The 15,000-nt window shown below is 36.6% G+C and overlaps 1 protein-coding gene across 1 annotated transcript in view; it reads left to right on the forward strand.

Moving 5' to 3' along the window:
• Positions 1-815: 815 nt before the first annotated feature.
• Positions 816-15,000, forward strand: part of LOC106950676 (neurexin-1a-like) — a gene marked incomplete at its 3' end in the record, with an annotated part of 241,940 nt that continues 227,755 nt past the window's right edge. Inside the window, exons 1-3 of the mRNA XM_015037686.1 lie at positions 816-1,007; positions 1,101-1,283; positions 2,446-3,750. Coding sequence (XP_014893172.1) covers positions 3,039-3,750 — 712 coding nt within the window. The remainder of the gene's footprint in view (positions 1,008-1,100; positions 1,284-2,445; positions 3,751-15,000) is intronic.

The raw sequence follows: 15,000 nt of genomic DNA on the forward strand, positions 1-15,000 counted from the left end.
TTAAACAAAATAACCTTTAAGTTTTTTTTTTTTCCCCCACACACCTAAATCCAAAAAAAAAAAAAAAAAAAAAAAAAAAAAAAAAAAAAAATAACTGATGGGTGAGCTGAATAGAAAGACACATGCAGAATAAGAGGACACAGGAAATTGAAAGATCTACCTGAATTGTATAGTCAGACATCCTGCTGCTCCAACATTGAGCTATTACAGAAGACTAAGTGCTTAGGAAAAAGCGGCTGTAGGTATTAACAGCAGATGTGCTGTGAAGTAGTGATTTTGTGAAAAATTTCTTAAGATTTTTTTTCCCCCACTGGATAACTTTACTCAGATTAAAGTTTGGATTTCTCAAAAATGTTCATTACTACTGCAATTAAGGGTTCATTTATCTTAAGGGTTTTTACACATCTTGACTAGAACTGGATGAGAGTTGCTGGGTTTATTTCCATATGGTATTTCATACAATTTGAAAAAGTTATTCTCTGTTGCAATTGTTCTGAACATGGCTTACAAAATAAAACCACCGTGGCTATACAAAAACAAGGCAACCTGCTTGGACTTTGAACGAAGACGACACAGACTTTCAGCTCATTCAGCTGAATCCCAGATAAACCATAACCTAGTTAGGATATCCTACTTTACACAGAATATTAGGTGTCCTGAGTTATTAGTCCTACCAATCTTTCATCTAAAGTTGATTTTACCATTAACAGCCGTGAGCTGATGCACATGAAAGCAGATGCGCTGTCCAAGGGACTGCATTCTGCCCCTCCCCGGTAGATATCACGAAGAGACACGTGATAAACGCTCTGTCTGTGGCTCCTGACAGTCGCTGGATAAGCTGAACACAGAAACCCGACTGCACCTCCTCTTCTACAGAGATAACTGGATTTTTTTCTTTATTTTTTTTCCGTCCCGCGCTGCTCACCAACTCCATCCACTCCCATTTTATATATCTAGTTCTTCTTCATTCATACCGTGAGTCACATTTGGAGGACACGGTATTTCAGGTAATTTCTCCTAAGCTTTTAAGATTTGAGCGGAGTTTGAGTGAAAGTGGACACATCTCTCTCTCTCTCTCTCTGACTCTTTCCCTCGCTCAGGCTGATGCTGTGATTCACTTGAAAGCAGATCTTGATCGTCAAAAGAGGATTTTAGAGTCGGGCTCTCCAACAGACGCGGAAATATGGACGATGCTGGTTATTAGGAGTTTTTCCGAATCGTTTTCTCATTTTCTTCGTGCAACTGTTTAGGGGTCCCGTGGAAGTAGAGGTCTACGCGGAAAGGTAGAAGGATATACTGCATATTGCTCAAGCAAAAAAATAATAAATAAATATATATATATTAATACTTGAATAAGTAATTAATCCCACAAATACGTAAATATAATCCCCAACCGGTTGTGTTGTAGCGGTAGATGTGACGGTATGGGCTATTAGAGGACGGAGCTTTTGAGCGAAACGTGGAATTCCGATGAAGATCTAATTTATGAGATAAAAGCATTATCATCTTTGAAATCCATCGCCGACACTTATTGTGCAGTTTACCGAGAAAACTCAGTTTATTTAAAGTATAATTTTTAATTAAAGCCAGCGACCAACCTTTCTATTTGTTCGACCAATATATTTTCTTTATTTGAAATGCTGCGGAGAAATTAAAGAGTTTTGCTTCTTTCTCAGTGTAATATTCATTGTTATTTTAGATTTAAAGAAATGCCAATATAAGTGAAACTGGAATGCAATGATATGACGGATGGCTATGAAAAGCACAGTTAGGGATTCTGACTGAGATCCAGAGATTTTTGGGAAAGGTGGTCTTTGTGGTTTTGTGTGTGAGGGTGACGAACACAAACCGACCATTGTGAATCAAGTGACGCACTTATTCTCATGTTTAGTGTTCAGCCGGGAGCAGAGCATTCAGGGCATGTTTAACGGAATGCTGAGGTAAATGGTCTGTAGATCTTGTCTCACCCCTCCTAATTGTAAATGTTCCCCAAATACAACATCCGAGTGATGCATTTGTCTTTGTTCATCTTTTATTGTAATTGAGACCCAAAATGTGAATGTTTTCAACAATTTGTGACTTTTTCCCTTCAGAGAGGAAAAAAAAAAGTATATATATATATATATATATATATATATATATATATATATATATATATATATATATATATATATATATATATATATATATATATAGCGCCAGTGAGATGAACTCATATGTGTGATTGTCAAGTGCAGCAGCTTGCTTCCTGGAAAGAATTGGTGATGGTAATCTAATGATACAGCTTGTGCTTATTGTGACAAAGGGCTCCCTGGCTATACTTCAACTTAATCACAGTATTAGTCTAATTCTAGCCTGAAGGCATTGCCAAAGTGGACTTGGAAATGGATATGTTGAAAATGCTGATGCTGTATTAAATCTGCTTCTTTTTTTTCTTTTTTGCAGAGCGCATCAACGCAGAGAAGTGCCTTGACAGGCAAACTGTGTCTTATGCTGAGCTTATCAGCCAACGTGACTCCTTATGGCATTTTTCGACTCTGCTAGCTAGGACACGGGGTGAAAAGCCCTAAACAAAAATTCCAACGGCTCGCCAGAGAAAATGCACTTAAACATGAAAATTACAGTTGCTATTTCAACTTTTCATTATTACATGAAATAGATACTGTTTGCGTAGCCAGGAGATATCTGAATCACATGCTTGAAGTAAGCTATGGCAGAGAGAACCTTCGAAGAGTTTAAACTGTTTTGGCGAGAACAGTGAGATATTAGGCCACCGGCCTGGACAGATTTAAGTAATGCTGTCTGCTCCAGGAAGCAATGTTTGGCTAAATCAGTTGTCAGTTAAACCTGTGCTAACATGTAATCGTATACCTTACAATGCAGCAGTTCACACTTACAAATTTACTTAGGCAGTCAGTTCTACACCAGACTTTTATCACAGTTGACCCAACATACTTTTTTGCGTAACCTAAGATACATATATGTAAGTTCATAAGCGATTACTCCTAACTACAGTCTACCAAGTTTGGAATCGCACAATGGTTGTACAAAAGCTGCACAGCGCCCATCTCATATGGGTTGGGATCCTCATATGCTGCTTCATGGAAATAGGCACCTGTCTAGAATTTACAGGTACTGAGGGACAGTGGGCTAGGTTTCCAGTGTGGAATGCATGTTGTGAAAGTGAAATGAGCTTCAACATGAAAACAAAGAGCTCCCACGGGGTCCTTGTTTACTTTGACGACGAGGGATTTTGTGACTTTTTAGAACTTCTCCTAATAAACGGCAAACTCAGCCTTCGCTACTCAATCTTCTGCGCAGAGCCTGCAACCGTGGTGTCTGACACGGCGGTCAACGACAGCCAATGGCACAACGTCACGATTAGGAGAAGCTTTCAGAACACAACCCTTTCTGTGGATGGCGAGATAAAGTGGGTGGAAGTGAAGTCGAAAAGACGAGACATGACTGTCTTCAGCCATTTGTTCGTTGGTGGAATACCGCCGGAGCTAAGGTCTGTGACGTTGCACTTGACGTCGGCAGCGGTTAAGGATCAGCCACCTTTTGCAGGATGGATAACAGATATAAAGGTCAACAACACGGAGTCTGAAATGATCAACAGCGAGGGGGTCTTAATGGATGTCTGTGGGACAGCCAACATGTGCTTAAATGGAGGAGTCTGCAGTTTAATTAGCAATGAACCGACATGCGACTGCTCTCACACTGGCTTCCAAGGGAAGGACTGCAGTGAAGGTAAGGCCTGGACTTTGTAATTCAGCACAACGTGGTTTTGACATTACACAAATTAACCCAAATTGTTGAACTCAACATTAGCTCAAAAGTAATGGATTCCCTTCCTTTATCTGGGTAAGCTCTGGTTGTGTGCTATTGATCTGCTATACAGTTGTTTGTAAAGTTAAATCTCCTTGAAGGCCTCATTAGCAAGCAATGCAGGTAACTTTCATCCCCCAAAGGTGTCCTCTATAACTATAAAGCAGGTCCGTGGGGATCAGTTGACCTATAAAGTATCTCCAGTGAATTGCTGCAAATTAAAGAGCAATGATTGTCATCATAGTCGATGGAGTAAACATGAGTGATATCATAAAACAAATTAGATGATGGCAATAGAAGAGAACCCACATGCTAACAGGGTGGGGTTTATGGATTAATGAGAGGATTATAGTGTTATAGTGTTGCTCAAAATACACAGAGCTCGACACTAAACAAGCATTTAGGACAGTATTTTGATTGCATAAACTATAAATAATATAATTTTAAATAATAATTTTAGTTTGAAGTAAAACATATTAATTGAAACAAGCAACAAATTATCTTTATCACAGCTTTTGATTAGACTTTCAGGAAAAGACAGTGTTGCAAATAAGAAAAACAGGAACAATAGAGCAGTTAAATATAAAGACAAAGGGAACATATAAGTCCTTTGAAGGTAATGGAAATAAAACAATTAAAATATCTTTCAGTGCCTACTGCCTGTATCTGCAAATTTGCATGTTTTCTGTTTTCCTTTTTTAGTTCTTATTGTGGACATCAATGGATAATCATTCTTAAAAAAACATTGTTTTTTTTTTTCCATGCAGCAACAATGTAATCTGTTTTGTGACTTTTTCACGGCATTAATCTTTTCGACTATAAGATCACTGAGCTATTTTCAAATAACTTAGATCTATTGCATAAATTATTCTTAATTAATCCCCTTTAATTTTTTAGGGTAGTATAAAAACTGTCTTACAAAGAGTGCATGCTTAATACTGTTTAATAATTGTTTGTTGATTGGTCGTAAAATGTTTTATTAGATTTCTTTACAACCCTTATGCACAGACACAGTGAATAATTCCCTCTACAGTAAAGTTGTTTTTTTTATTTCTACCACACATTGTTTCCTATTCTAAACTAGTTGGAATATTCTATGAACCTTTTCCTTCTGTTTCCCATGCTGAAAGCTCTGGCTTAGAAACTGAAAAAGCGGTGCTACGTAGCACCAACGATCGACCCAGAACTCCTTCAAACATGAGCAGCAAAGCAGGCTCATCTAGACAAACCAATCAAAATGTTGGAAGGACCATGTGCTAAACTTCCAAGTTGACTGTGGTTGATTTGCTTAATTCAACCTTAACATTCAAATTATTAAAAGGCGTCACATTTTCTGTGATGCCGTGACATAACTGATATAACGTGATATAAGTAGGGCAATACTTCATAAAGAGCTGTTGCCACAGTTGCTAATTGCTTAATTTAAGTTTTAAATATTGCAAGGTAAGGTTAATAATCCTTTCCTCATGCATTGTGTGTAACTTTTGTTTTTCACCACACCTGGTGCTGATCAGAAGTAAACTAGTGTAAATGTGAGGCATTCACAAACATTGCTTGTAAGATCCACCCATAGATTATCTATAACCACTTCTTATCCTTGAGGGGTGAGTAGTCCCACCCAGCAGTCATTGGGTGAGAGGCAGGGTCCACCTTGGACAGGTCGCTGCTTATCATAGATGTGGCATTATTCAAAACAGTATTAGTAATTTAAGATGGTGATATTAGAGCCTGGCTTGCAGGAAATACTAAGTAAATTTTTGATATGTGCCTTTCTTCCATCTCCTTGCATTCCAATCCTATTCAGAGAAAAATCGTATTAAAGGTACTGAATGAGAGCCTAGAGATGTGGCGCTGAGCACATGCTTTGATTGTGTAAAATAAATCCAGTTCTTTTACACAACCAGTTAATAAATGGTTTTAGCTCGAGCAATGGTTAAGACCTGCAACCACTTTTGAGAAAAAACCCTACCGCCCTATGACCTCGATAGTATAACTCAAATATAATGCATTAGTTATTTCTTTACATCAAGCAGCCTGTATTAGTTCATCTAACAGATTACATTCATAAATTTGAAATGAAACATTATTGTGGCCGTATATGTGCTTGGACCTGCCACTAATGTTTGTGTAGTTTCCATTTCAGCTAAAGGCATATCAGAACATGATAATGACTTTGCCATTTTAAGAGGCATTTAAAGTGTCTAAACAAATCTGTCTCAATACTCAAGCATCAGCAATATTCACTGCCCTTTCAGTTCTAACATTGCAAGGTATTGTTGGTTGTGGTCCTAAATGAATTCCTGGAGAGAGCTTTCTTCTGGGTGTGCTATTTGATGTTTGTCACAAAGTTGTTTTTTGTTTTTGTGAATCAGATGAAGAAATTGTGATTGTCACATGAGGGCATTTCATGACAAAAGACTTGAGCTTAAAAATTTACTGATGAGAAAACATTATTTATTTTTGCTACAGGAGTGTTGAACAGTCACAGTCAGTGGGGAATGGAGTCATTACTATGACGGTCTGAAAGCTTTTCCTTATTGTTTAAAAGCCCTTTTGAGAATCTGCATCATCATAGGCTGTTGGCTATAATGGGGGAAGACATGTCCTGAGAGTTACTTACTGTATATGAAGCATAAGCATGCTTATAAATAAATTATTTTGCAAGTTTCAATAGGTGTGATTACAAAAAAGTGGCATGTTTACCTCATTCTGATGGTCTAAATTTAGCATTGTGCATCTGTTCACTCAGTTTAGATATTTTCAGTCTAAGTATGAACCCACTTTTCTGACCTGATTACAAACCAGCAATCGGTGTAATGTGCCGATGTCACTTTTCTCCTTGTGTTATGCTTCTGGCCTCCTAGAAAGAAATATGCAAATTATGAAATAAAAGATGATTCTCTTATATAATTAGAAATTGCTGCCTTTTTGTAGTACTTTAGAAAGCATTGGTGCTCTAGGAGTTTCAAGAGAAATTGCGTGGCCCTGATTGGTTTGCATTAACAGTTTTGACAATATAATAAATACACCCTTATTAAGTTGTGTTTTTTCAAGGAGACAGAAAACTTCACATCCACGAAGCATGACCCAAAACCAATTTACACTTGTTAGTTGTTAACTTTGCTTTATGGAGCAGAGCAGGGCTGCATAGAAGAGGGCCTTCATCTTTTTTGATTAAAAAATTGTTGCCTGTGGCTGTTGAGACGGATTCATAAAATAATTATAAAACACACCAACCCTATACATCTGTAAGAAAGAGCACTTTTACAAGTAGCAATAGAATTGGACTGTAAGTACAGAGGGACTCCTGAAATTACCAAAACACAATATAATGCATAATTGCAATAATGCACAAGTCAAAATAAAAAAAAAGTAAACACAGTGTTTGCATATTATTTACACTTGTGAAAGAACAAGGAAGTTAGAGCAAGAGTGGAAGGAAAAATATCTTTCTTTCTCACCCTATTTTATTTCTCAGCAATATGTCGTGAAATGTTTTCTAACCTTTTGAAATCTGACATAGAAGAATTAACTCTCTTCTAGCTTGACTTGATAGATACTCAACCTCACTCACTGGCTTGAGAGCGTGTCTCTGAGCATCAGTTTTCAAGTTGTGCTACAGATGTTCATTTGGATTTAGGCCTGGACTGTGCCCGGACTGTTAACAATTGTTTTGACCTAAATCGTTGCACTGCAGCTCTGTTTGCCTCTCTGACCCAGTATCAACCCCTATGCAGCCTCTAAAAGATGATACAACCTGCCTTTGCTCGACAATTGCCCATTATGATGTTACCACCAACAAGATGTCTGTAGTCGCCATGAGCCTTAATGCTGTCCCTGCCCAACCTGTCAGTTCAGTAATTTTTTTTTAGTAGTTAATGACAGCAGTAGTTATTTTAGTGGCTTCATAGGAATGAAAGTTAAACAAAGAAACTCTGAGCCAGTAGTAACATCTATAGGAGACAGGAATATGCATAGTTTAAGCGAAAGACATGGCCTACCACAGAAATTCTGGGTCTAGTGAGAGAGCATAAAGTTATTGGCAGCAAAAGCTCAATTTATAATATCTGCAGGAAGATGTCACAGCTAATCAGCGAAACCTGGAAGTAAACCTTACTAAAAAAAAGTTTTAGCCGTAGCCTTCTAGGTAGGTTTTTGCCTCCAAGACTAAAGCTGTTTCCACAGGTGAATTCGAGCATTCGAATATCTGCCTCCCTTTTTACTTTTAGAAACTCTGGCGTCCATCAATAGCCCTGCAGTGTGAGAAAAAAGTATTTTGTTGGGAATATAGCAAGCTGTTCTTTAATATAAGATGGACCTCTATTATATGCTTTATATATATAATAGTTTCTTGGATTTTTCGTTGAAGAGTGAAAAACAAAAGAGTTTCTACTTTCAGTTTTCAACAGAACTCTTGCTGCAGCATTATGGATAAGCTGAAGGCTTTTAGCTAATTTTAAACTTTGAACATTTTCATAACTTTATTTCTGATCTGCCTGGTGTGTTCCTTGATTTTTGTAATTCAGTTTGTTTTTTAGTCAATCCCTCAGGCTCCCACAGAGCAGTGTGGGCCTTTTGTATTATGTTAATGGGTAAACACAACATACCACACTTTCTTGGAGGTTCTTAATAGCTAAAGATTAATTATTTGACTTTTACAATTATGCTACATTGTGTTGCTCTGTTTGATAAAATTATCGTAAATTACTTTGACAGTTGTGGTAATTTGACAAAAAGTCCAAAGGACTGCACAGAAAATGTGTAAAAAAAAAAAAAAAAGTCAAATTGGGATTTGGATAATTGGGACTGAAACTATCTCTTTGTTTGCTGGCAAGCTCTCAAATAAACCATCTCATCCATGTTAGCATCAAGCATTTAGAAGTGAAAGATAAATGTCATTTTAAAAAAAGACAGCCAAGCTGTTCTTTCAACTTCTCCAAATCTAGCTGGTGACTACACAAGGATCTGGTTTAGGAGTATATTGACATTTCAAACTTATTTGTGGATTGGATAATTTAAGAACTGTTTTGTTACTTTGATCAGATGAAAGGATTATGGGATTTGCCACCAGACCTGTCAACTTCTCCCCATCCAACTGGAAGCGTGGACATTACATGACGTCAAACACACGCATACACATGCACAAATCCCCACAATTGGTTGAAACAATTATTTAAATGCACTGTTCAATCAAAAAAGTTCTCTTGAATCTGTCCTTTTGTTTCTCATTAGATAAATAACATAGATGCATTGGATAAATGCATATTTTATCATTATAAAATGCAACCATGTTGACTTCATCATGCATTGTTCAACCATAAATCAGTAGAAGTGAGAAAGTAGGACAGACTTAATTCTGGACATTACTTTATTTTATTTGGCCATTTCTATTATTTATTTTTAAGCATATCACCAAATAGCATTTAGTTATTTGCGTAATCTGGAGACAGTATACTGGTACATCTCAAAAAATTAAAAGGGCAGTTTTTCTTGCCAGTCATCTCAGAAAGTGAAACATATTATCTAGAATTATCAAACATGCAGTTATATATTTCAAGCTTTTGTTTAGTGCAATTTTGATAATTATGGTTCGGAGATTATGAAAATTCAGTGTCTCCGTCAATTAGAATTCTGTGATAAAAAGAACCTCCTGGTGTCACACCCTAATCATCTAATTATCTCAAAACACCTGCAAAGGTTTCCTGAGCCGTTAAATAGTCTCTCACGGGTTAGCAGGCTGTATAATCAGTCACTGACACCCTTCACAAGGAGGGTAAGCCACAAAAGGTCATTGCTGAAGGAGCTGGTTGTTCAGAGTTCTGTAATCCAAGCGTATTAACAGAAAATTGAGTGGAAGGAAGAAGTCTGGTAGGAAAGGTGCATCAGTAACAGGGAGAACCACAGTTTTGAGAGGATAGTCAAATGTAATTCACTCCCAAAGAGCCACTACACGGATGAATACTAGACTTGGGCTACAAATGTTGTATTCCCCGTGTCAAGCCACTCCTGAACCAGAGATGTTAGAGGTGTCTTACCTGGGTTAAACAGAAAAGGAATAGTGCAATGGTCCAGAGTTTTGTCTTCAGATGAAAGTAAATCTGCATTTGGAAATCAAGATCCCAGAGCCTTGAGGAAGAGTGGAGAATCAGAATGAACATTGCTTGAAGTCCAATGTGAAATTTTCACTGTGTTTAATGAAGATCACAGTCTACAAGGAAATTCTAGAGCACTTCATGTTGTATAGAGATGCTGATTTTATATTCCAGCAGGACTTGGCACCTGTCCACACTGCTGGTTCAATGTCTCTGGTGTTCCTGTTCTTGACTGGCCAGAAGACTCCCTTGACCTTTAACCTCATCGAACAATCTATGGGCTGCTGTCAGCAGGAAGATGAGAGACATTGGACCCAACAAGGCAGATGACCTGAAGGCAGCTGTTAACTCAGTCTGGGCTTCCATTACGCCTGTGCTGTGCCACAGTAGTGATGAGGCATCATTAAGTGTTTTGACACATTACCAAACCGTATTGGTATTGTGTCGATACTCTGTCACTTAATACTAACACCTGCTGGACTTTAAAAATCCCTATAGGCAAACTAGTTGACCCTGTCAACTGACACTGATTTGATGACCTTTACGTCAGTGTGTTCTATATTATATTGCTTCATATCTTCATTTAAATTTAAAATATCGTTGATATTGTTAGTCAAGTTAAGTTTTCCAACATTTGGAAATTGAGTCTGTTATTCTTTATTGATACAACTTCTCCAGCTGTACAAGGAACAGATGAAGCTGGAGTGCAAAGAAATTGTAAGGAAAGGTGGAACAGGTTTGGACGGATAATATTTTGGTTGTCCCAATATCCATCTATTTGGAACCGCAAAAGATCAGAGATTACTTTGGCAAATGCATCCCATTGACAGATATCCTTCCTTATAAACAAAGTTTGGCTCGACCGTGTCTGAAACAGTTACTGTGTGAGCTATGTGACTTGCTTGTAAGCGATACATGAGGCTTCATTCAATGAGCTCCAATCATCAGTGTTGCTGGATATGAACATAAGTCTACTTACACACAGCCAACAAAGACAAAAACAAGTTTTCTTTTAATCTTTTTTTTTTTTTTTAATGACGTTGGTTACTGTAATAAATTTAGGTGTTTACAGGCCTATGCCACAAGCTAATTGCCTCTAAGCCACGGCACATTGGTGCAGTAAGTCATGCAAGAGGAGGCCCAACCAAAGATTGAGTGCTTAGGAATATTCTGTACATACTTTTCAGAAGCCTGACAATGGTGCTTAACACATCCATTGCCGAGGAGATGAATATAAATGACTTTGCTGTCAGGTTGTCTTGGTGTTGCAGCTTCATGTCATCCAACCGCCTCTCTATCACCCCGAACTTACACTGAATGTGTCACCGCTCCGCTGCGCACATATTATTAACATAGACGAGGTCCCCCTCAGTTTTTGTCAATTTCTAAACAAATGTGACTTAAAGTTCAGTGCAACTTATGTGTCTTTCCTCTTCATGACACGTTTGCTGACTGATGTGACCTACTGTATATTCTGGAGAGAATTATAGTAGGATGGTTATAGTCGAAAAAACTGTACGAATTGAGACCTAATAGAATGTGAGAAATGTTAATTGTATAATTTCTAATTAATGCTCTATGCAAATCAGTCAACTTTAGTTTAGCAACGTCACAAGAAATTAGAGGTGTTACTGTCGGTGCTCTTTGTCTGTCAGGATTAATTACGAGATGCCTCCTGAATCATACACAGCAAGTGTTTTTGCATTTCATTGGTACCTTTTGTGGAAGCTATTCATGGTGTCTTTCTTGCAAATTTATTTTATTCCGCAAGTATTACAAGGTTTTAACATGACTTCCTGAGAATTAAAAAAAAAAAAAAAATCAGACACCATTTGATTATCTCTCAACTTTTACTTTAAAGGTGGAGTCATCTATATTATGCACTCATACAAAGATATTGTATTTTGCTTAGTTAAAATGGCAGTTTCTAAATAACATGACAAAGACGGCCCCCAAAAATAAAATGTTCGGTTAATGTCCAGAATAAAGTAAGTAAGATTATGAGGATCTCTGAAGTACTGAGAGACTTGTAAAAAAATATGAAAGCTAAGTAACCTCCTCATCATTTAAATAAGGTTGGTAAAACAAATAATATGGATCAAAGTGGTGTTACTGGTCATCAAAACAATAGTGTGTCCCTTGAGTTCACTCCAGAGGGACACAGTGAAGATACAAGTAACCCTCATTCTGGTCTTCTACATGAAATGCCTACATCCCTCATAAGAAAAGCAAGCTAGAAATTGTGTAGCTAACAAATGCTGATAGGTTTTTCAGTAATGACTGAGCGGTCCTGCCTTTGAAAAGAGTGAGACTGCTTGACATATTATTTATTTTATTTGTCTCAACAACAAAGTAGTTTTACTGAAGCTACGTTTTTGTTTGAGTTTCCCTTTAGCTTTATTCATTTAGCCAACAATTGATATTTTCTGCCAAGTAGATTTAAACGGCAAAATACACTGAAGAAATAATGTAATGCAAACTATTGTTAACAAGAGAAGTTTTATGTAATATGATTACCTATTTTAGCTGTATATGCAAAGATAAATTGTGCCTTTCCTACCCAAAATTGTGTTTTCATATTAAAGCAGTCCTGATCTGACAGAACATCTGAGAGTATCCTGGGGTATCTGATACCAGGATGTTGATAATGTTAGACATAGATCCTAGGACCCTTTGGGTTTGGCGATGGGAACTTTGTGGGTTTGGTAACCTTCCCACAGATGCCATCGGATGCTGCCGGATTGGCATCAGGGGAATATGGTGGCCTGAAAAACACACCATAGCCTTTATTGTGTTACTCTACCAGTCTGTGGCCAATATATTGCAGCTGATCATGTTTGTCTATGCACAAATACCCATCTATAATGTGTGTATATGTACATAGACATATACAGACATATTCATAATTATCTACTTAAGAAAAAAAAAATATCTAAGGCATTTCTAGATTCCTGGCAAGCCAGACAAGGAGAAGTGAGTAACAGAACTCTTGATTATCAATCATGATCATTTTCTTTAGAAAAATTAACATGGAGCATTGGGTTTTAGCAGTGAGTGGTGCTTTCTGAGTGCTCCTCTAGATTTGAGTTCATTTATAAGCACAGCTCTACACGAATACTTGATTTAACAAATTATTATTCCGTAGCTTTGCCCTTGTTCACATATGAATTTAACTACTGAGATATTGTGTGGAAGAAGATGAATTATTAATGTGAATGAATGCTCCTGTTTCAAGTATGCCTGTCATGTAACAAACCATGCGATTCCACTGTATATCTGAAAGATGGGCCTTCTGCAGCTTTACTCAGAAAGAGATATACTTCTGTCACTGAGTCCATAAACACCTATTAGAATTAAATGATTAGAGAGATTTTCTGAGAGGATTTTCATTTTGCTACAAATAACCAACTGATTATCAAAGGGAATTTCTAAATTTCTTCAACCCCCTTTTGACAACTTTATATATATATATATATATATATATATATATATATATATATATATATATATATATATATATATATATATATATATATATATATATATATATATGTGGCAGATAATAACACCTCTGTCTCAGTCAGACACCGAAAAATACTGAAATCAACAATCTAAAGCACATATTTTTTGCTTCCTTAAGCAACTTAAAGGTTATTTGAAAATAACCTTTAAGCAAATATGTTTTTCCTGAAGCCCACATTTTTGTTAAAGCACTGTTTTAAAAATCTGGCATAATATTCTGAATTCCCCCAAATTAAATATTTTTTCATTACCTGTAAACCAAAAATTAGTTGAGTTAACAGAAATAGGCCAGAGCACATTCCCCTGTGTGCAAGTAATCTATGTAATGTGTTTGACTTGATGAAGTGAGTTACTGAAACAAATGAACTTTTAAATGTTAGAAATATGACCCCATTTATGTTGGTTTATCAGAAAACATAAAAAAAAAATACATTTGCGATTGTAGTCTGACAATATTTTAAAAAATTCAGATGTGGCAATACATTCACAAAACACAGCACAAGTATTTTTTTTTTCCTGGCATATGACACTTTCAGCAAAATGAGCCTCATCGTCAGTAAAATCTCAACCATTGCTATGTTATGCAGGATCTAACAGAATTAGACACGTCTGTTTTAATTATTTGGTTATACTAAAATATATATGTTATTTTATAAGTAACAATATTCCCATTGGCAAATTTTCTTGGTAGATTAATCACTAGTGCTGCAAAACTCTTAATTTCCTGACAGCAGATGATTCCTGCTATGAGCACAGGTAACCTTTGATGCTGCTATTTGGGCATTGTACTCACGGGACTTGTTTGAAATTTCAAAACAAGTCATAAGAAATGATGCCAAAACCAAGTAAAAACAAATAGTTTTCAGAAACATTTTTGTTACAGTCGTGTTTACTGACTTTGTAATTCCATTACTGAATAACATCAGTCATGTTAAGCTACTTTTGACATCTACAAAGCAGTGGCTAACACGCTGAGGGTGTTTACCCTGAAGGAGAATCATACCGTCCTTCTTGTTTATTTTTTCTGAAAATGAAATCTAAATTCAGTTTTGCTTCGCTTCAAATGACACTGTTAATTCATTTAACACATGATGTATTTTTAGATAGTTTTTTTCACATGTGTTTTTTTTTTTTTATTTATAACGGGTGAAGATGTGGATTAATGGTAACAGTGCTTAGAGCTTAGTTGCATTTATGCTCAGTATGCCTTATTGCTGTATTTTTTTTAGGTTAAGCTCAAGAGCCACTATTCAGATAGGGATTTGTTAGACGTCAACAGTATGAGAAGTGGGAACTCATTTTCTTAAGGAAGTCTTATACATATACTGTCTTAAATAGCCACCATTCTGCACTTTGTAGCAAGTTGGAAATATGCTGAGCCTACACTTACAAACTTACCACTTGCATTGATTTCTTAATGCCATCTTTCACTGCTAATACCCGTCACAAAAGAGATTGACTCCACAGTGGTAATACTATCCTAGATATTGTCAATCCTGGGATTAAGGTTATTAGAACTTCTGTATAAGCTGCTCTGATTATCCTGTTGGATCACTCC

This window comes from Poecilia latipinna, unplaced genomic scaffold (genome assembly GCF_001443285.1).
Source record: "Poecilia latipinna isolate Pla-1442-1.1 unplaced genomic scaffold, P_latipinna-1.0 Scaffold416, whole genome shotgun sequence".
NCBI classification, from domain to species: domain Eukaryota; kingdom Metazoa; phylum Chordata; class Actinopteri; order Cyprinodontiformes; family Poeciliidae; genus Poecilia; species Poecilia latipinna.